At 40.2% G+C, this 20,721-nt stretch overlaps 5 protein-coding genes across 11 annotated transcripts in view; 2 read left to right on the top strand and 3 right to left on the bottom strand.

Annotated features, from left to right (window-relative positions):
- usp13 (ubiquitin specific peptidase 13) overlaps positions 1-3,262 on the bottom strand; it is a 30,416-nt gene extending 27,154 nt beyond the window's left edge. For 4 of the 6 annotated variants that reach the window (XM_086089140.1, XM_086089143.1, XM_086089145.1 and 1 more), the window contains exons 1-2: positions 2,864-3,262; positions 321-446 (exon numbers count right to left, since the gene is read on the bottom strand). In XM_086089140.1, the coding sequence (XP_085945266.1) occupies positions 321-446; positions 2,864-2,974 (237 nt within the window). In that variant the 5' untranslated portion in view covers positions 2,975-3,262. The remainder of the gene's footprint in view (positions 1-320; positions 447-2,863) is intronic. The other 2 variants (XM_086089141.1, XM_086089144.1) reach the window with 1 other exon arrangement.
- Positions 3,263-4,553: 1,291 nt separating this feature from the next.
- On the bottom strand, positions 4,554-6,679 carry ndufb5 (NADH:ubiquinone oxidoreductase subunit B5). The gene is made up of 6 exons (XM_086089336.1): positions 6,545-6,679; positions 5,928-6,010; positions 5,720-5,786; positions 5,589-5,650; positions 5,210-5,316; positions 4,554-4,764 (listed from the first exon to the last, which is right to left on the bottom strand). The coding sequence occupies exons 1-6, from the start codon at positions 6,660-6,662 to the stop codon at positions 4,644-4,646; spliced, it is 558 nt and encodes a 185-aa protein (XP_085945462.1). The 5' UTR covers positions 6,663-6,679; the 3' UTR covers positions 4,554-4,643.
- A 237-nt stretch (positions 6,680-6,916) lies between these two features.
- On the top strand, positions 6,917-9,316 carry mrpl47 (mitochondrial ribosomal protein L47). Its single transcript, XM_086089021.1, has 7 exons — positions 6,917-7,078; positions 7,352-7,500; positions 7,574-7,634; positions 7,709-7,805; positions 7,900-8,030; positions 8,910-9,005; positions 9,096-9,316. Exons 1-7 carry the CDS (start codon positions 6,945-6,947, stop codon positions 9,205-9,207), a joined length of 780 nt encoding a protein of 259 aa, XP_085945147.1. The 5' UTR covers positions 6,917-6,944; the 3' UTR covers positions 9,208-9,316.
- Positions 9,317-9,392: 76 nt separating this feature from the next.
- Positions 9,393-16,871, bottom strand: actl6a (actin-like 6A). Its single transcript, XM_086089020.1, has 14 exons — positions 16,695-16,871; positions 15,531-15,607; positions 14,751-14,925; positions 12,675-12,775; positions 12,497-12,594; positions 12,095-12,189; positions 11,527-11,633; positions 11,294-11,383; positions 11,148-11,209; positions 10,591-10,705; positions 10,410-10,490; positions 10,231-10,326; positions 10,058-10,144; positions 9,393-9,984 (listed from the first exon to the last, which is right to left on the bottom strand). Exons 1-14 carry the CDS (start codon positions 16,717-16,719, stop codon positions 9,904-9,906), a joined length of 1,290 nt encoding a protein of 429 aa, XP_085945146.1. The 5' UTR covers positions 16,720-16,871; the 3' UTR covers positions 9,393-9,903.
- aldh7a1 (aldehyde dehydrogenase 7 family, member A1) lies at positions 16,392-19,973 on the top strand. 2 transcript variants are annotated; one of them, XM_086089019.1, is made up of 2 exons: positions 16,392-16,520; positions 18,020-19,973. In XM_086089019.1, exon 2 carries the CDS (start codon positions 18,025-18,027, stop codon positions 19,645-19,647), a length of 1,623 nt encoding a protein of 540 aa, XP_085945145.1. In that variant the 5' UTR covers positions 16,392-16,520; positions 18,020-18,024; the 3' UTR covers positions 19,648-19,973. The 2 variants fall into 2 exon arrangements, with proteins under 2 accessions (XP_085945145.1, XP_085945143.1); XM_086089017.1 differs by lacking the exon at positions 16,392-16,520 and adding an exon at positions 16,886-16,990.
- The last annotated feature ends 748 nt before the right edge of the window (positions 19,974-20,721 follow it).

Below are 20,721 nucleotides of genomic sequence, written 5' to 3'. Positions count from 1 at the left end.
TATCATTTTCAAACTACAGTAACATATTTTGAGTTCATCTGAGCTTACATAGCAAGACAATAAAAAAAAAGTTTGTCTCCTTTTATATTGCAAGTCAAATTGACCTCTTTTTTGTTCCTCATTTTTATTAAATATATATTTGGTGTGTGGACTTTTGAATCTACATGTAATAATTATATCGACCCGGCAGTGACAAAAATCGAGGGCAGAAATTTTTGTGATAGTTATACATGCAGCAGATCGTTGACCTATGAACTACATTTTAAATAGTCATTGCTTATTACAACAGCTGACCACTGAGCCACACGGAATATACTCACTTCTTTGACGTGTCGCTTGAGGTGCATGTAAACACTCTGGCCTGTTTTGCGATAGTGTCTCTCCACGTGCTCTCGTCCAAAGCCCAGGAATGTGTTCATGCACACATACAGGCCTCCCTCAGATTCCTGTCCATGTGCGCGCACATACACGCAAGTGTAGGGGAAAAAGATAAGAAAGAACAGCAGTCAGAATCAGGGATGTTTATTTGACTATAGTTCCTTGATTGATTTTTGGGGAAAAATAATCAATTGACCGTTTAAAGCAGGTGGTGCCCAAGTCCGGTCCTCGAGAGCCCCTATCCAGCCTGTTTTCCATGTCTCCCTCCTTCAGCGCAGCTGAATCTAATGATCAGCTCATCAGCAAGCTTTGCAGAAGCCTGATAACGATCCTGATCATGAATCAGGTGTGTTAGTGGAGAGGAATACGGAAAACAGGCTGGATGTAGGGGCTCTCGAGGACCGAACTTGGAAAATGTCAAAATGAACTATTTAAAGGAATGGGTAATAAATCAATAAATCAATAAATTATAAAGCATTTTTCTTTAAATCAAGGCAGAATCCCAAGGTGTTACAAAAACTCGCAAAAAAATCAGAAAAGTCAATAAAAATATTGAGACAGAAAACACCATTATTTATTCCCATCCTACCCTTTCCAGTCCAAAAAAAAAAATCCCAAATGTGCCACATGTAAAGGACCAGTGTGATAAACCTTTAAGTGGCCTAGAGTGACATATGAGCATGAACAGCGCAAGTCTAAAAATAAAGCCATCCTCAGGCTAACATGATGAACTCCAGACAGCTGAGTCACCTTTAAAAACAGTTGAGTGAGCTTTGAACGAGTTCTCGCCGAGGATGTTTATTCCAACAGAGGACAGGTAATACGCTGGAGTCGTTGAGAATTATTTCGATAAAATAAGTATATTGTGTCAAATGTAACTCGAATAGACACTGGGCACTAAAATAATTTTAAAACACGGAGTGCATGGTGCTCTGTGCAATTTTTAGAAACAAATAAACAATTCTAAACATACATTTAACCCATAATAACCATTCAGAGACAACCATGGACTAGTTGCCAGTCAATCACATGGTACACCTGGGCAAACTACACTCACATTCACAATTTAGTCTTTAATGAACTTGGCATGCATGTTTTGGGAATGTGAGACGAAGCCGGAGTACTCGAAGTATATGAAGGCATGCTCAGTTACAACTGTACTTGGTATGGCCTAAAGGTATCTTTCATACAAACATTGACTGATTTATGATTTTACTACTGCAGTAGCAAAAGAGGAGTGAAAAACTACCGCACGTTTCAACTTAACTACACAATAATTTGGTTACGTCATCACTATATGAGCGGAATCCGTCATAAACCAAGGACCCCTTGAAGGTTGATACTGCAGTGTAATGCGCGGTGGCCGATCGGCCATGGACAGCAAAACAAAAACAACAAAAAACGGGAGAGCAACTGAAATCTACAGCCAGCTTTGCTTTTATTAAAAAGAAACAAAAAAAATAGGCTAGGAGTGGGCGAGGCGCCACCGCGACTTTAGTACAAATTTGGGGCAGGTCTCCATCGTAGGAATGGAACTCTGTCGTAAACCCAAGGACACCCCTGTAGATAAGATACTGGTGGCGTTCCGCAAGCCTCTATACCAGGACCTCAGGATAGCTACAGAAGGTCCTCGCCGTTTACATCGGTCTTGTCGTAAGACAATTTGAGCTTATGAATTGGGAACAATGAAACGGTTTGCACAGCAGCGTAGCAAAAAAGGCATCACTATACTTTTTATATGTACATACGGCCTTTAAGTGTTTTTGTATCAATAATTACTGTAATTATTAAGACTTTGTGTGATAGACCACAGCTCGTTCCGATTTACGTAAAAATGTAATTCAGGACAGGTTATTTTTGTATCAACGGAATTACTTCGCAAACTGAAGACTACGACCACCCCTGTAGATAGATACTGGTGGTGTTCCACAAGGCTCTATGCTAGGTCCACAGGTTTTACACAGACTGTCCTTGATTTGCTATGGTCTCATATATAACATTTCACCTGTACACATTGAAGTAGGTTGCAGTGTCGTTGGAATATGCAGTCACGGACATGACACAAGGCACACGTATCACACAAGTACCATTTTTCATCCGATTGTTTTATATTTATGGCCTACAAGTGTTTTGTACCAATATTAACTGTAGGCTAATTAGGAATTAGTGTGACAAGCTATGGCTTGCTCTTGCTGTACATAAGAAATTCAGATAGGCCACCGTCGTATACTTAACTCCATCGTAAAACCGAGGAACTGTCTCTCAATTCAAACTATAACCTAACCGAGCAGGTGGCGGCGAGTTGCACCATCCGGCAACACGGCTTGAGGAGCTCATGTGCGGCCTTAGATAAACAAGGAAAGCCTCTCCGTCCATTCACCTGTCCCCAACTCCCCTCACATGTAGCTAAACGTCCATTCAGGTCCAACAATAAATATGTTGCAGGTTCACCTTTACCTCCCCCCGGAATAAAACGCACACTCACCGGGGAGTCGAAGGAGAAGGCACACTCGCTCTTGAACACCCTGTCTCCGGTTTTGGGCACTCTGATGGTGGGCATGTAGGGGACCAGCAGCTCGCCGAGGTCTGTAGCCATGTTGGCATTCCCGCTCCTCGTAGCACAGTGCAGGGCAGCCAGCGGACCGCGGGCTCTCAGAGGCGAGGTGCGCTATTTTTACAGTGGCCAACCAACACTACATTCCTCCGGCCATTGGAGGGAGGGAGGGAGGGAGGGAGGTAGGACGAAGCGTGGAAGAGAACGACCGCGGCGGCGGGGGCGTGACGCTGGGAAACATCAAAATACTGTAAATGACGAATTAAGAAGGCATACGGGAGATGGGATGATATGCTACAAACACGGAGGTTCTATTGTTTGTTTGTTTTTCAGCGTGACATAGCATCGCGTGGGAGTATAAAATTTCTCCTACGTCTGGAGACGCCCACGCTTACTACTACAGCGCGTGACGGCTAACCCTGCAAGGAATTAAGCATGTATTTGGTGCAACGATGAAAACACAGTGACATTTTGATCTAAAAAAGAAGAAACATTAATATTTTGCCAACGACACAATGAAAGGAAAATTATCTATATAACTGTATTAGTGTACAATGGCAAATTCATTCAGCTCTTTCCTGCCTTCCAGTGGTCTTTCGTGTTACTACAACAATAAATGGTCAGGACATGCTCTTGGTCAATTTCACAACCTACTAAAACATTAGAAAAATATGACATCGCTCTGTGGTAATTGGTTTCAACATTCAAGTTCACGTGTTTTAAAATTTCAGTTACCACCATAGATCTGATCAATCTTGAATATTTATTTTAAATTCCAAAATGTACTAAATGGGGCAATATCATTGATGAATGATTAACGATGTAAAATGTTACTACTGTAGACACCAGGCAATGATTCTGTTTAAAAGTTTCTGGGGCACTTATAATATTGACCTCATCTGTATGAGTTGTGTAAGAAAGACACAAAGTCTGGTTACACAAAATAAATACTTGAACTCCAAACGACCAGATTTCCCCATGGAAGTAATCTCCCAGGAATCTAAATTATTTTCCCAGCCGCCACTGCCACAACTTCATGAACACCTGGAAGGATTCTTCTGGGATCCTCAACAGTTGAGCTCAGTCATCACAGCCTTTTTTGTTATCCAATGTTTTTATTATTATTAATGACCACTTTGATCTTAGGAAATACGGCAATAAACACCGAGCCGCATCCAGTGGACAAGTTACTCCAAGCATGGCGTCACTCTTCTCAGCCAGGAACTGTTGGATGCCTCAGGACATTGTGAACAGGTGCATTGTCATGGTGAAACAGCCACAAGTTCTCCTGCCCAAACTGACACATCTTCTCGCACATTGAACGTAGCAAATGCTGGATACTTTAGTAGATGTGCTGATTGATTGTCTTGCCCACAACGAAGGGGCAAACTCATGGTTTGTAACGTGGGGACAAAGAAAATCTTTTGGTGTGATACTCAGAAATATTCAGAAACTAAGCCCAAAAATGGACAAACATTAAAATCAACAGTAATATGTTGGTTGAGTTTGAGCGTTAAGTAGTGCAGTTCACTGACCACATTGTGGCCTAGATGTATTTTTTGTCCTCATAAATCACTGAAGCAATAATAAATCTTCCCGTTTACACACACACACAAAAAGGTACAGATAGATATTTTTATTTTAGCATGAAGTGGGGGCAAAAATAATGTACAAACAGCGGGCCAGGCTTACTGACAGTGAACAGTCTGGTTCAGTTATCAGGTCCTGACTTGTGGCTGTAGTCGATGAGCTCCTTGTCCAGGGTCTCCACCTGGAACCAGGGGCCGTCTCCTCTCTGCCTCATGTGTTTCCGGACCTCAAGCTTTGCCAGCCTATCGACCACAGACAGACAAAACAGCCACTCAATGAAAAGACATTGACGATACAGTGAGTGCATCCTCCAAGGTCAAATGTCTGATTATGACAAAGAGAAATGGTCTGACTGCTCGCTATTAAGGGGTTAACTTATTTGTATGATAGTGAGTGTGTTTGTATTTGTAGCTTACAAGTACCTACTTGCAAATAAACAGAATATTGATCAAGGGTTAGACCAGCTTCTCAATTATTTTTTGTTACGCCTCCCAGTCAGGAAGAACAAAACAGCTAATATTCCTTGTACACGTTCTGAAAATGAAAGCAACACTGCCATCTATTGTATTGGATGTCAATTACACTTCATTCTAGTACACCCACCCCCCATAAAAAAAGTTCCCTGGGGTCACACTCCATGCGTCACAACGCAACGGCCCCTATTTGACAAGGACTGGTTTCACCTACCTAATGTCTGCCTTCTCTTTTTCTATTTGGATCGCAGCCATCATCTTTTCATAGTCCTTTACGGGGGTGTCAAGCAAGTTCCGGGTAATCCACCTAGTGATGGGGTGCTGCAATAGCATGGGGAAAATACATACATGGCATTTAATTTAATGTATCAACACAGCATTCCATTACAGTCACAACAGGGATAGTAGCAGAGAACTGCCCCAAATTGCAAAAAATTACATATCATTGACACCCTACCCCCCCCCATTTTTTTATTTATATATATATATATATATATATATATATATATATATATATATATATATATATATAATTGCTTATATGAATTGTTTAAACTAGCATAATTGATTACATTGAAGAAGCAACTACATACCTTGTAGTATTCCCAATACTCAGGTTCATAACCCTCCGGGGTTTCCACCAGCTCTGCTTGACCTTCTCAACACAATTATGCACGATTACAGTCAAGAATGAAAATTGAAATAAAGATGTTGGATCACTCACCAATGAAAATATTCACAAATGTGATAGTTAAAGCCACTGGAATACCAGTCAGCATGATGTAGAATTTCTAAGCGGAAAAGCAGAAATAATCAATTGTTGTCTTTTCTATAAATATGAATTGGAAAGTTGTCAAACCGTTAACGCAGGAGTAAAGACTTGCTTCATTGCATGCTCAGCAAAAAACTGCGTAAAATGTCTCTAAACTCACCAACAGACGCACAAATCTGTTGTCATAGAACTCAGTAGCTTTAATGACAAACGTTGACTTCCCATGACCGCAACGGACAGCCACTGAAAAACACAAGGGTTAATTAATTAATGGACCTGAATGCTCAAAATGAGACTTTTATGAGAATAGGCAGCACAGTGGGGTGCTTCAGAGTTTTAAGGTTCGGCGTTTGAATCTCTGCTCCAGCCACTCAGTGAAGCTTGTGGTTGTTCATAGGTTGGATGGATGGATGGATGTGGGAGATTGGTAAAGTGAGCTCCAACAATGTCATAAAATTTGTTGTTGTTTGTTTGTTTAAAGAGGCAAAAGTTTAATTGAAACAAGTTATTGGTATAGTTTTGCAGATCAAAAAAAAACTTGGGACATGTAAGTCATATCTGTCATAAATTGAATTAATTATGACCATGAAAGAGTCTCTGATGCATTTACGTATTAGCAATAAAAGATGAAGTTCATAGTGTGACATGACTGCAATACAAACAATGCCAGCTAGCTATCATTAGCATGCTAACAAAACCTTTCGCAAGGTCACAAGACGAAACGACAACCTTCCCTCCCAAAATTCCAATTGTTGACTAGGTGGTGGTGTCACGTACCTTTTTCCGTCCGCGGTATTGTTCGAGTAAGTAAATTTGTCACCGTATTTCCAGATTTCAGTGGCCTCAGCCTGGCTGCGATAGCAGCAGCAGACCTGAGCAGGCTCATACCCACCATGTCTACTGTGGGATGGCGCTCCAACAAAACGCACTGTGATTCGCTGTTAAAGGAACTGAAGCAAAAACCGCCATAGTTGGTAGGGGCAAACACTTTTAACAGATTTTAATAATTTTTTTGATTCATGTTATTGTATTTTTGAATTGTTTTTAAAAGTATAATGACAATTTTATTATAATATATTATTTACCTTGATATACTAATTTGAAAAAACACGCATCCAAATATTATTATAAAGAAATGCATGTTGGGTAATGAGGCGATGACGGATATGTTGTAAAGATGGCGACGTCCTCTTCAGCAGGACGCGTTTTGAGTCTTTGCAGACAGTTGCAGAATGTATGTCGAATATCTCCACAGATAAATATTCAACGATATCCTTCTAGTCTGACGAATCTCGATCCTTATCTTTGTAGGTAAGAACCGGTTGCATGTATACAGATTTGGGATAGTAATCATTAGCTTCGTGCTAACCCAAGATTGTTTTCCCTTCTGACCTCGACACATGACAAGTTGAAATGTGTAGTTAGGAACACGGGTAAACGTCAAGATTAAACCGTCTGCTCATGTTTTTCCTGCGATTATAGCATTATTGCAATTTCTGTAGGAAACAGTGCGTACACCAACACCTAGCACCCAGTCATTTGCTCTGTGAGAAGGGAACCTTATCACGTTTTGTACCCCACCAGGGAAAGGTTACCGCATGTTGCCCAGTGCTGGTACAGTCGCAGCATCTCTCTGGTACCGCATCACACCTTGCACACAAGTATCCATAGAAGGGGGCTGGATGAGTTCTTTGACTTTCCAGTGAACTGGGGGGAGAGCACGGTGAAATCAGGTAAAACAGTACCACATTCATTTGTATTTCCCACCACTGTTCTTATTTAGATTTTGGGGTTATCATCTTGCAGGTGCACCATGGACTGCCAAACAACTGAGAACGAAGAGCAATGAGGACTTGCACAAACTCTGGTAATACTGACATTTTATGTAAAAGTGTGCTTCTTCTTTTTTTGCTAGTGTTTAAAACTTGTATCTTTTGCCAGGTATGTGCTGTTGAAAGAAAGGAACATGCTGCTCACTGTGGAGCAGGAATCGAAAAGGCAAAGGGTTTCGATGCCGAGTCCGGAGAGAATACGGAAGGTTGGTATTACACTTAGATGACTTGCACACCGTGAAGGCAGATTGGTCATTGCCACAGGCATGATTAAAAATAAATAAAAAATCTTTCTCTTAGGTGCAGCGGTCAATGATCAGATTGGAGACGGTGGTAACCGAAAGAGAGACTTCACTGCGTCTGCTCCAAACGGGACAGGAGAAAGGCAGACCAGGTGCCTGGAGGAAGAATGTGTTTGGAAATGGCTATTGGTGAGAACTTGAACACTAACACATTCAAAGTACAATCAAAGATTTTTTGGGAAAATGTACATAATCACATTCACAAATGAATTTTAGAATGTAATTCTGATGTAAATTGCATATAGTGATCACTTGCACTTGAACTGAGTTCCTGCAGTTGCTTCTTGTTGTTTTTTTTAATTTATTTCAAAGTAAAGTCACTGTCACACAGATGAGATCAAATCATAATCAGATCAAATAATAAACCAAGTGTGCAGATTTGTTTTAATTTCAAAATTTGCATAAACAATATATAAACAAATGTATACAGTGTTCCCTCGTTTTCCGCTGGGGTTAGGTTAAAAAAAAATACCCACAATAAATGAAATCCGCGAAGTAGCTTTATGTTTTACATTTATAAATGTTTAAGTCTGTAAAACCCCTCACCACAGTTTATACACTTTTCTCATTGGGGCATTTACATTTTCTCACATTTCTCTCGTTTAAATATTCTCAATGTTCAAGTCTTCATAAATGTTATATTATAAAATTTATAAAATAGGTACATTACTGTAAAAAAAAAAAATGCATGCAAAATTGCACACACAAAAAATACGATACAGCGAGGCCGCGAAAAGTGAACCGCGTTATAGTGAAGGGAACACTGTATACCCCCCCCCCCCCCCCAAAAAAAAAACCAGGCATATTTTTGTGCTGAGGTCCAAGCTATGCCTAACATTTAAAGATTGCTTTGGCACAATCTGGTGGCATCTTTGTGCCAAGCTACTATTTTGAACTTGAGAGGAGTATTTACTCAAAACATAACTTTGTGTAAAAGAAAAGGGTGCTTTACCGCCATCATAAAGTACCCTACCTCCGGTTAACTTTTTTTTTTGTTCCCTCCTCCAGGTATCGATTCAAAGAATATGCCATTCCTTGGTATATGAATAAAAGATACAAGAGAAAGAAGTTTCACACGCCCAAGTTTGTTGAACCGCACATCAGGTAGGATACGGTACACTGGCAGCGTTCATGATGATGTTGCACAAGCTGTTGTACATTAAAAAATATATATATTTGCTGCTTATCTTGCAGATTACGTATTGAGAAGTTCCTAAGGGGGAAGTCCAGGAAAGAAAAAATGGAGAAGAAAAAGATGGCCGAACTTAAAGAAAGGTTCCCCCAGATGAAGGTTCCGGCTTCGTGAAAACCTTCCAAGTCATTCTTGTCCCATATGTCATTTAATTGTCGCCAGATTGACGCTGTTGAGTGAACATGAATATCCAACTTTCATGTGATTAAATACTATAAACTATTACCTTAGAATGTGTATTTATGGCTTGTTTTTATGCATTTAACATTTTACAAGAAGTTGGAGCCACTGAACACTAATAGATTAAATATTTTTATTATGAGTTGAAACTTCAACTGAGGCAACAAGGCCTTTGTCAATGAGTTATTTTCGTACAGTTTTTGCACCACAGACTAACTTTGACTCAAAAAGGTTTTTACAAAACACTCCCTCATTATTCAAAGTGAAATTTTAAAAGTATTTAAGTATTGCGCGTGTTAAGAAGAAAGAAAGGGGAGGGGCAGGTCCATTTAAGCACAGTTGAAGACAAGATTGCCTTATTGTATGGTAAACTGTTAAAAAAAAAAACAACGGAGATGTAAAGTAAGAAAAACAAATGTCTTTAGTTGCTGTGAGGTTTCCATAAATCAATTTTCATTTGAAGGCAGCACGCTGAAGATTATGGCAAAGAAATTTAATCTCACTTCACCAAAGTGATAGACATAATTGTGAATGTGTATGTTGCTACATCACGTCCACAAACACGGCATGTGGACAAACTGTAAAAAAAAAAAAAAAAATACAAAACAAGATTCGTTGGTTTTCTGTAAATCAAGGGCACTTCCTGTCCACGCACTGCTTTCCTCCCTCCTCATACTCTTGTTTGGAGATCCACATTTGCTGGAAGGTTCCCTAGAAGACAAGGAAATCATTTGGTGCGTCTGCTCGGATATCAAAATGTCAACAGCACTTTCCATGTCCTTACAAGTGATGCTAAGATGGAGCCTCCGATCCACGCGCTGAACCTGCGCTCGACTGTGGTGTTGTTGGCTATTAGCTTCAGTCGCATGCTCTGTAAGTTAAAAAACAAACGTCCATTTATTGTTTTGAACTGATTTCCCCCCCACCAAAGACAAAAGGCAGTTGTTGAGCACACACCGGGGGCGTTTTCTGGGACAATTCTCTGTTGAGGCGGTCAGTGAAGCCCTGAATCAGCGTGTTTCCTCCCGTCACCACTACGCTTCCATACAGACCCTGACACACAAGACAAAAGTCAGCCTCAAATGGTGATTTTGAATAAACAAGATCACACCGAGTGCGCGACTGTCGATATTTACCGGCCGAATGTCGATGTCGCACATTCCCACGCTGGTCGTCACCACGTGGCCGACTCCTAACATCGTGTTTCCAGACAAGCCCTAACGGTGAATCATGTGACATTGTTAGTCCACCCAAACACCACAGAACCTTACAGCAGTGTGTGAAGTTGGTGACTGATCAAAATCAGGTAAAGCCTACCTTGGCGTTAGAGGGGTCGAAAAGGCCCTCTGGTATTTTCAACCTCTCCGCCCCAAAGTCGCAGTTGTAGCCATTGGGCAGCTCATAGTGCACTGTGGGCATCTGGGCAGCGACCCTGAAGGAAGAGGATGATATTTACTCATCTCAATCTTCTTGAGAGTGGAAACTTGAAAGCATGAAAACTGTAGGATAGAATGAATGAATGAATGCTTGTCGCTCTGGATAATTAATAGTATATTTCTCTTAAATAGCAGCTCCTGCACTCTAATAAATGCAGTGCATCAATTACATTACTATCCACTTGGGAAAAAAAATGCCTCGCCTCAAATAAACAAAATACCATTTTAAAAAGTAAAAGTATTTAGTATGTGTTTAATGAATCTATAATGAGTTTAGAATAGATCAAAACTACTTCCAAAAAGCAGTCAGAATCAAGAGGCCCTGATTTCAAAATCATTTTTCTCTAGATACAGTTAACTCCGGATTGTAACTCTAAATTGCCCAAATTGACTGTAATCCAATAAATGTGTCGGCTGATGGTGAAGGATTATACTTACTGTTCGTCGTATGGCGAGTCGGACACCTGCAGCACAGATGCCTGGAAGTCTTGGATGACACACTGTAATCACAGAGAAGAGAGATGATGTATTAGTATAAATGGTAGCATAAAGTTGTGTTGCCAAGACTTGCAGCTGTAACTGACGTTGCACATGTAGTTGTGCCACAAGCGTGTGACTTGAGGTAGTTTCTCCTTTTTCTTCCAGCTCGCCGGCGACCCCTCTCGCACTGGATCCTAGCATGAAAAATGGCGATGTCAATTCCCACTTAAAATTGTGCATTCGATTCACGAAATAATTTTAGCGTGAAGCTAGCAACAGCATACGCAGCAACTGCGTGTCAACATACTCCAAATATGAACGATAAAAGCAGGCTCACCTTTGATGAAATCATGTAAGGTGGAATGATTTCAACATTTAACTCTTGGAAGAGTTCTCGACACTGCATGCTCATGAAGTCTCCAGCCAGGGGTGACTTGACGATGCCTGTCACAGAAAACAAAGAAGACTTATAGTCATTTCGAGACGATACACACATACAGTGGCACTTCCAAAGACAAACACCTAAAAGATGATATGATTGAGTGTCAAACCAAAACTAAGAATCACACTCAGAATTATGTGGCAGACGTCCTAACCTAACCACTACTAGAATATGCTCAGTAAATTTGATTATCAATTACATAAATTGACCAGATGCCAATGTAGGCATACAGTTATTTAAATAGTATATATGTATACTAATAAAGCTCTGGAAATGTTCCAATCATCAATTCACGTTGGTTTCCTTGCAGTGGAAGGACAATATCAGTTGGTGGCGGTAATGTGCCATTAAGCCATTAAACTCCACAGACCATGATAAATGTTTTGTGGTTGTATTTTCCGTGTTTGCAGGTCAAACTGAATACAACTAAAGTAGAAATTCAGAAGGATTGATTAAGAGTTACCTTGCTGCAAGACGTAGCCATCGTGCACCGGTATGGCTGTAGTGTGTGTGGCTCCGCTGTCCAGAACCAAGCCTGTGGACCTCCCGTTGGCAAAGCTTAAAGTAAGTAAGTAAAGGAATCGTAGTGACAAATGCATGGCATTTGGAACATCCATTTTCGATAGCATTTGGAGACAAACCACCATTCACACTTAAAGACAATTTAGAGTCTTCAACGAACTTTGCAATGTGGGAAGAATCCGGAGAATTCCCACACAAGCACTAGGAGAACATGCAACCTTCACACAGGAAGGCCTTAAAACTATGAGGCGGCCATATTAATCTCTTATCCACAGTGCTCCACACATTATGAAACAGTATTAAAAAAAAAGAAAAAAAAAGAAGGCAAGGACATAAAAGATACGCAGACAGCACGGCTGATTTGCAAAGAAAGAAGGCGGGAATGTTGTAGTGCTCAAACATCAGTTCCGTCAGTTTCTCTCGTTTTGCCCGTGTGTTCCACTGTAGACACAAAATACGATATTTGACAAAAAACACGTCGTATGCACGTAAAATCCTAGTTTGCAGTGGAAGTAACTCACCGATGCTTCAGACATAAGTACTGGATGCAAGCTTGGTTCTGACTTGAAGTGCATCCTGTAGGTGTGGTCCAAAATGGCTTGGAAACTGTCCCAGTCTTCAACTGTGATGGAGGCATAAAAAAAAAAGATGAATGAATGTACTACATATACATTTTTTGTTAAGGTAAGGGATAAGAAATGTAACTTGAATAAGTGGCACTTTCTTATTTTTTTCCCCATTGAAAATAAATTTTCTACATCTGTTCCCATTTACACAAAAAGTATGATAGTTTGTTTTGCTTTCATTCCCTTACAGTACTGTAAACTGAAAAATGAGGTACTGTATATACCATTTATATATATAACCAGCTCCCTAAGGGCAACCATAACTACAGCACAATGAGGCCAGTGATAAAAACAACTTTGACACAGGTGATATGCAGAATAATCATAAAATTACCTTCCAAAGAATAAATATCGTGTCCCATATGTGCTGATGGTCTTATTGCATTTGTGTGTCACAAGAACAAAAAAACATGATTCTTTCATCGTCACCGCTGGGTCAGTTTCATCATGAAAAATAGAACAATGGTGAGTTTTTTTTAGACCGTAATTTGAGCTGCGTGCCAGGCCAGCCCTCTAAGGTAAGCTGTGGTCCCAACACTGCCGCTTTGCGACAATTAAGATTGGTGTCACAATGGCCTTGAAATAGTTTCATCTCTATGGGTTCTCATCAAGATGAGCATTGTCAGCTGGGCCAGCATACTTTATACTTGCGGACTCGAGAATTGAGTTTACTGGTGTAGCTCAGCTGAATTTGTGTCATATTACAGATCGGTTTTAGGGAGCAGGCAATAAAGCCACTAAACTAACTGGTGCAATTTGGCATCATAAACCCTGAACATTTGTATTAATGTAATGAAACAAATAGAAATAAATAAATAAATAAAAATAATAAATTAAATGTAATTGTAACTACATCTTACGTTTATAAAATAACCAAATTAAATATAATTATACAAAAAAAATTGTTAATCAATTAATAAAAAAAATTGTTAAAATTGTTGATCAATTAATATAATACATGAGCTTTTGTGGTTCATTTTATGCTGTATGTCCGTAAAAAAGAAGGAAGGCCAAACAATCATTTGTGAATTGCAATTTACTTTACTTTATTACACAATACTTAGGGGCTCTTTTTTTTTTTTAAATATAATCTAGCACTCGACAATAGGGATGTGCAATTAATCGAAATTCAATTACAATTTCAATTATTACACTCCACAAATTACAAAATCGACATAATTTTAAACTAAAATAAAAGATTATTAATACTAATTTTGCGTTGTTTAAATTTATATATTTGCACCCTTTTTTATTTAAAAATTTCTAATTTAATAAATGTTGCTTGGTCCAAAAGGAACTTGCATAATTATAATGTTTCAAATACATTTATTTGTTTCAATATTTTTTCACATGTTTAAACATTTTCTTGTTTTGTACCAAAAAACACATGATTGTCCTAATCGTGATTACCAAATTAATCATGATTCATATTTTCTTCATAATCGAGCAGTCCTACTCAACAATACTCCATAAACTTAAAAAAAACTAACAAGCAATACAAATACTAAAAAAAAAAATTGTTTTTAACTACACCAAATTCAAAGCATTTTGAAATGAAAAAAATAAAATATAGCCTAAGTAAGCTGCTCTAAAAACTATGTAATAAAAACTATTTTTAAGACAAAAAAAAACAATATGAAAAATCCCAAACTATTTTAACCCCGATTAGAACACATTTTTTAAATATATTGTAAACACATTTAAACACCAAAAAAACTTGTGGAATGTAGAGAAAATACTGTACATTTTGAATAGTTTGTGTTAGATACATGATTGAGCCTTTAAGAGGTGGCGTGGCGTGTGATGTCAGCGAGAGCTGTGGTAGACAGCAGTTGAGAATATGCATTTGAACTAGCTACACAAAGTGTAGTGTGAATTTAGAGGTACTCTGTATTATTCCATCATTTGGTCTCGGGGTTTCCACTGTATTTTTGGAAGGGACAAAGGTGACACACACAAATAAATACTCACTCATGCCGTTCTTGAGCGGAGACATGACCTCCATGCTCTCCCTCGGGACCCTCAGCTGGTTGGTGTCGATATAGTAAGTGGTGCCACTCTGCTTGCTTTTGTCGCCATCCGTCTCCATGGGAGTGGTGCCATCGTCGCGGTCCAGGGTCGCACCGATCACTGTGGGGAAGTCGGCCTTGAAGGGCGAAAAAAACATTTATTAGTTTTGTTTTTTTTACATTTCAGTTTACGGACATCAATACTTGCTCATTTTATATTGCCTGAAAACGGCAGACTAAGTCATCTCAAAACTTCATTAACAGGCCTTATTTGTGTTATTTTATTATTTTAATTTTACATTAATTATACATTCTATCCATAGCATTTTTTTAATTATGTTTTCAACAATTGAAGATGGAGCAGGTCACATTGACAAATGAAAATGTTTAGTGTTCCAAAGAAGCAAACATAACAACAGGATGTCAACCTCAGAGGTTCCCTCTAACTGGAGGATCAACCATTAATTCAATTTTGAATGTGATTTTAATCGTTATTTATTAATTTAATTAATAGGCAGCAATAGATCATATGTAAGGATGGAAAAGGATAATAACTCTAATCAAAGAACCAAGTCGTCTACAACGGTCTGAACTTGATTTATACTGTCCTGTCTCCTCCTGGGTGACAGATGTAATTTCTCTACATCATCAACATACCCCAGAGAGAAGATGAAGAAGCAAGAGGGTGGGTGGGAGGGGGAATATGTGTGTGTGTGGGGGGCATTCAATCAGGTCCTCTTACCTTGGGACAGTCTTCGCCTGCATAGCCAGCTCTCACTGTGTATGAGCCAATGTCGAACACCAGAGCTCCCACCTCATCTGGAGAAAATACAAGACAATCACTGCAATTTTCCCTATATGTGCCCGCCCATCCCAGCTGACTAGTGGCAAGAAGCAGACTGGGCTGGTCACATCACATCTAAAAAATACATACATAGAGACAATCAATTAGTATTACTGTATTCACATTCACACCATCACTGAGTGGGAATTCATCCCACATGCTGCCAACGTGAAACTCAAGCGAATAAACCATGGCACACATTTCTCATTTAATGTAGTAAAAATGAGCAGGCACACCAATATAAGTCTAACAAAGGTGGCTTTCCAAAGGGAGGGGTCTCATATAGTATGGCATTCACAATCTACTAGATCGTTAACACATCAATTTGGGACAAGCCTGCAAGATTAGACAGACCAACATCATAATTTTACATTAAGAGACAGGTTTTCAAATTACCAAACATAAACCGTCATACAAAATATTATAAACATACAGTATTTATTTATTTACTAACCCCTCCCTCCATTATTTTTAGCTGATACCAAAATTATTAAACAATATATATATATTTTAACTGCTACTTGCAAGAGTCCAAGCAAAGCAGCACATTAGAGCACATAGCAATTCTCTCAGAAAATGTTAAAAGGGTGTTATGCTGACTGCAACGATTAAAAAAAGACAAAAACTTGGGTGATTTATATATATATATATATATATATATATATATATATATAAACACCTTCAATATTGACCCATAAAGCGTTCCATTTTTCACTGATGTTAGATAACACGTGGTTCACTTACTTTAGTAACTACAGTACTGTACAAACACATATTCAAGTTTCGTCCAGCCCACTTTCATTCATTTCATTGCGCTAAAACGGTACAATTCAAGGGCCGCTTAACCGATTGGAACTGCTACAAAAACACGCGCTTTGGCGTAACGAAGTAAGTGTAAACACAAATGTTCAAGGTTGTGTGTATGATGAGCAAGAATGAATAACAATGATATTCCAAACATACAGCTAACAGGTATGGCTAGCACACTTAGCCAGCTATGCACAAGGCTACGAAAAGGAACGACAAAGCGATCCCCTTCTGGGACCGTTCAATGCCACTCACCGCCCCCGTACACTCCGCCGCTCATCTTGGAAATGTTCACAGCAGCGCGTCTATGTGATAATGTATGCTATTATCGTAGAATCGCAACCGATAGACGGCTAATCACAACAAAGGAACTGCGGTGGGTTAGCAATAGCATAGATCCGTAACGAAGCCGGCGCCACTTGTGCGTCACAGTGGCCGTCCAATCAGAGAGCAGCACAGCCGCAGCGGGCGTGGTGACGAATAAATCAGGGGACAGAAACCGAAAGATCCATGCTCGACAGCTGACGTAGCCTTGCGTACCACACAGCAAAGTAAGTGAAAATACTGCGAAGTAATCGTTTAAAAAACGGTTTGAAATTGGTGGGGAAATGACGCGAATTGCAACGTCATGGTTGGACGACGGGGGTAGTCAGTGAACATTACATTCAAGACCTTGACGGTGGAATCGTGAACGTGTCAAGGATCTGGGCGACCATGACACTTGTAGAAAATAGTGCGTACTCGTGATGTGACTCCTATTTGGAATTTTAAAACCGTGAAAGCTGTTAAAATGTTGGCAATATTGCACAGTTACGCTAATCAAACTAGTTAGAATTCAGATTTCAACTTAAAAGTTAGAATTTCTTCTGAAATAAACAGGTGGAAAGATAATTAGATGTTTGTCGTACATATGACGTCCGTGATGTATAATATGTATTTTATATTTATGCAAAAAAATGAAAACAGTGAAACGCTAATGTCATATAAAACGAGAATTACTTTGTATTTTTGTACCGTGTTTAAATAGTTTGTGACTGACATTCAATGATAAATGGTCATTAACTGTTGTTCACCCACTTGCCACAACATTGTAGTCACCTACACAATTGAATGTGGTCCATTACAAGAGCTGTTTGTATTACAAACATTATAATGTTTTGTTTGTTTGTTTTCTGGCATAGAGGCACAGGTAGTAGTAGTACCTTGCTGATCATTTGCGAAGGGGAAATCAGCAACTACAGTACTACATTGTTTACTGGTTTTAGGAGCAACTTTCAACTGTTTCTGGTACCTAAAATACTTCAATTTCAATTAATAAGTAACTCAACTAGTGCTTCACTGTCAGATAGTAACAGGTTGCATGATTTCTGATGTTTTAGAGACAATGGTGGCCTGTAATTAGGTGGAGGAACCGGTTCCCCACGTTTTATATGCCTGGGATATTCTGATTGCAATGCAAGTTGCACATCACTGCAAAATACAATCACAATTTATTTACAATTTTAAATTTGTTCTAATGTGGTGTTTGTTTACATATTGTAAGCGTGTGTGAGTAATTTTGTGTGTGTGTGTGTTTGCAGCACTCATGCAGCGCTGCCTTAACTTCACCATTGCCCGACACAGCAGGCTCCTCTTGAAGTATAAATTTCCATCTGTTCACCAGTCAGCAGCCATGTCAGGTCTTCTCATTAGCCAACCCAAATACGCTTGGCTGAAAGAGCTTGGTCTCTCTGAGGACAACCCCGGTGTTTACAATGGCAGCTGGGGAGGCAGTGGTGAAGTCATCACCTCGTACTGCCCCGCCAACAACGAGCCGATAGCCAGAGTAACCCAAGCTACAATGGCGGAGTATGAAGAGACTGTCCTGAAGGCAAAGGAAGCCTGGAAGTTGTGGGCTGATATTCCTGCTCCGAAAAGAGGGGAAATCGTCAGGCAGATTGGAGATGGGCTGAGAAAGAAAATCAAAGTACTCGGGAGCTTGGTGTCTCTCGAAATGGGAAAGATCTACGTTGAAGGGGTGGGAGAAGTTCAGGAATATGTTGACGTGTGTGATTACGCTGTCGGTCTGTCAAGAATGATTGGCGGGCCCGTATTGCCTTCAGAAAGACCAGGCCATGCCCTGATCGAACAGTGGAACCCAGTTGGTCTTGTTGGTATCATCACCGCCTTCAACTTTCCTGTGGCCGTCTATGGCTGGAACAACGCCCTCGCTCTTACGTGTGGCAATGTTTGCCTGTGGAAAGGAGCGCCAACCACACCTCTTACGAGCGTGGCTGTTACGAAGATCGTAGCCGAGGTGCTGGAGCAAAACAACCTGCCGGGTGCCATTTGCTCCATGACCTGTGGAGGGGCTGATATTGGCACGGCCATGGCCAAGGACGAGCGGGTGGATCTCTTGTCTTTCACTGGCAGCACCCAGGTTGGCAAGATGGTGGGCATGATGATCCAAGAAAGGTTCGGCCGCAAGCTGCTGGAGCTCGGCGGGAACAACGCCATCATCGTGTTTGAGGATGCCGATCTTAATCTGGTGGTGCCGTCTGCGGTGTTCGCATCTGTTGGAACCGCTGGCCAACGCTGCACTACCACAAGACGTTTAATGCTGCATGAGAGCGTCCATGACACAGTTATTGAGAGGATCACCAAGGCCTATAAGCAAGTCCGCATCGGAGATCCCTGGGATCCCAGCACCATGTATGGGCCCCTGCACACCAAACAAGCGGTGGAACAGTATCTTTCCGCAATTGAGAAGGCCAAGCAGCAAGGCGGCACTGTCGTCTGCGGAGGAAAAGTGATGGACCGCCCGGGAAACTACGTGGAGCCCACCATCATCACCGGGCTGGCTCACGACACTTCGGTCGTCCACACCGAAACGTTTGTCCCCATCCTTTACGTCCTCAAGTTCAAAACCGAGGAGGAGGCATTTGCGTGGAACAACGAGGTGAAGCAGGGTCTGTCCAGCAGCATCTTTACCAAAGATCTGGGGCGGATTTTCCGCTGGCTCGGACCTAAGGGGTCCGACTGCGGCATCGTGAATGTCAACATTCCAACAAGCGGCGCTGAAATCGGAGGGGCCTTCGGTGGGGAGAAACACACCGGAGGCGGCAGAGAGTCTGGAAGTGATTCATGGAAGCAGTACATGAGGCGCTCAACTTGCACCATCAACTACAGCAAGGATCTCCCACTTGCACAGGGAATCAAGTTTGAGTGACACCTAGGGCTGTTTGTTGTTCGTTCGGGCAATGAATATGATGACATCATCCCTTGTGATCTCTCCTATGAATTTGAAAAGGTCAACGAACGTCATCAACGTTTGGAGAAAACCAGAAATGGTCATATATAACGTACAGTAGATCAATGAATGTGGGATTTGAAGTCTGTAGACATTTTTGGAAACCTGAAAAAATGTGTTGAATTAGTCATGTTGCTACAGCAGTGTTTGTAAAAGCACTTGGAAATTGAGTTGTGCTATGACTGTATCAGATGCTTTATTCTCTTACAATAAAATTAATTAACCATTTATTCTGGCAGAAACAACGGAATGGACAATGTTATTACTAGTTTCTATTACATATTAAATGAAATTGGACAGTGCAGCTGCAGCACATGGGCATCATCACTGTAGTTATTGACCTGTCACTCCTGAAACGTTGACTTGATAATTTTCTGTCTTGTAGTTTTGATTGGTTAGTTAAAGGGGACATCAACCCCCCCCCCCCCCCCTCCAAAAAAAAAAAAATATTCACAATAATATGTTATATGCAGCCCCACTAGTCTAAATATGATATTCTGGTTAATCACAGTGCAGCTTCAGAAAACAGGTGAGCTGTGATTGGTCATTGCCTGAGCCCTGAACAACATTGATGTCATCTTCAGTCAACAGCAAGTGGCAAAATGGCCGCCCCCTCAGATGGATTAAAAACGGATAGATTTTGCTTCATAACTCATATTCCACAAATGTAATATTAATCAGAATGTCATGTTTAGACTAGTGAGGTGACATATAACACACTATTGTCAAGAAATGTTTAAGGTTGACTTCCACTTTAAGTAACATTAAATTTGGTGGTAGTCAATAAAATAAGTCAACATTTCATTGCGCACTCTTACACAATATGCTAAAAAGCAGTTGGGTGGTTACCACTATGGGACAACGACACAGACTCCATGATTTACTATAAAATAAAATAAAAACGTGAAATAACTAGCAGGATTAAGAAGTGTGTTGTAATTTTAAAAAAAATCTCATTGATCTCTACATTCAACAAAAATGATTGATTTCAGA

This window comes from Leptonotus elevatus, chromosome 11, assembly GCF_054856555.1.
Source record: "Leptonotus elevatus isolate MCC_2025b chromosome 11, RoL_Lele_1.0, whole genome shotgun sequence".
In the NCBI taxonomy this organism is placed as follows: Eukaryota; Metazoa; Chordata; class Actinopteri; order Syngnathiformes; family Syngnathidae; genus Leptonotus; species Leptonotus elevatus.
This window is presented reverse-complemented; position numbering and strand designations above follow the sequence as displayed.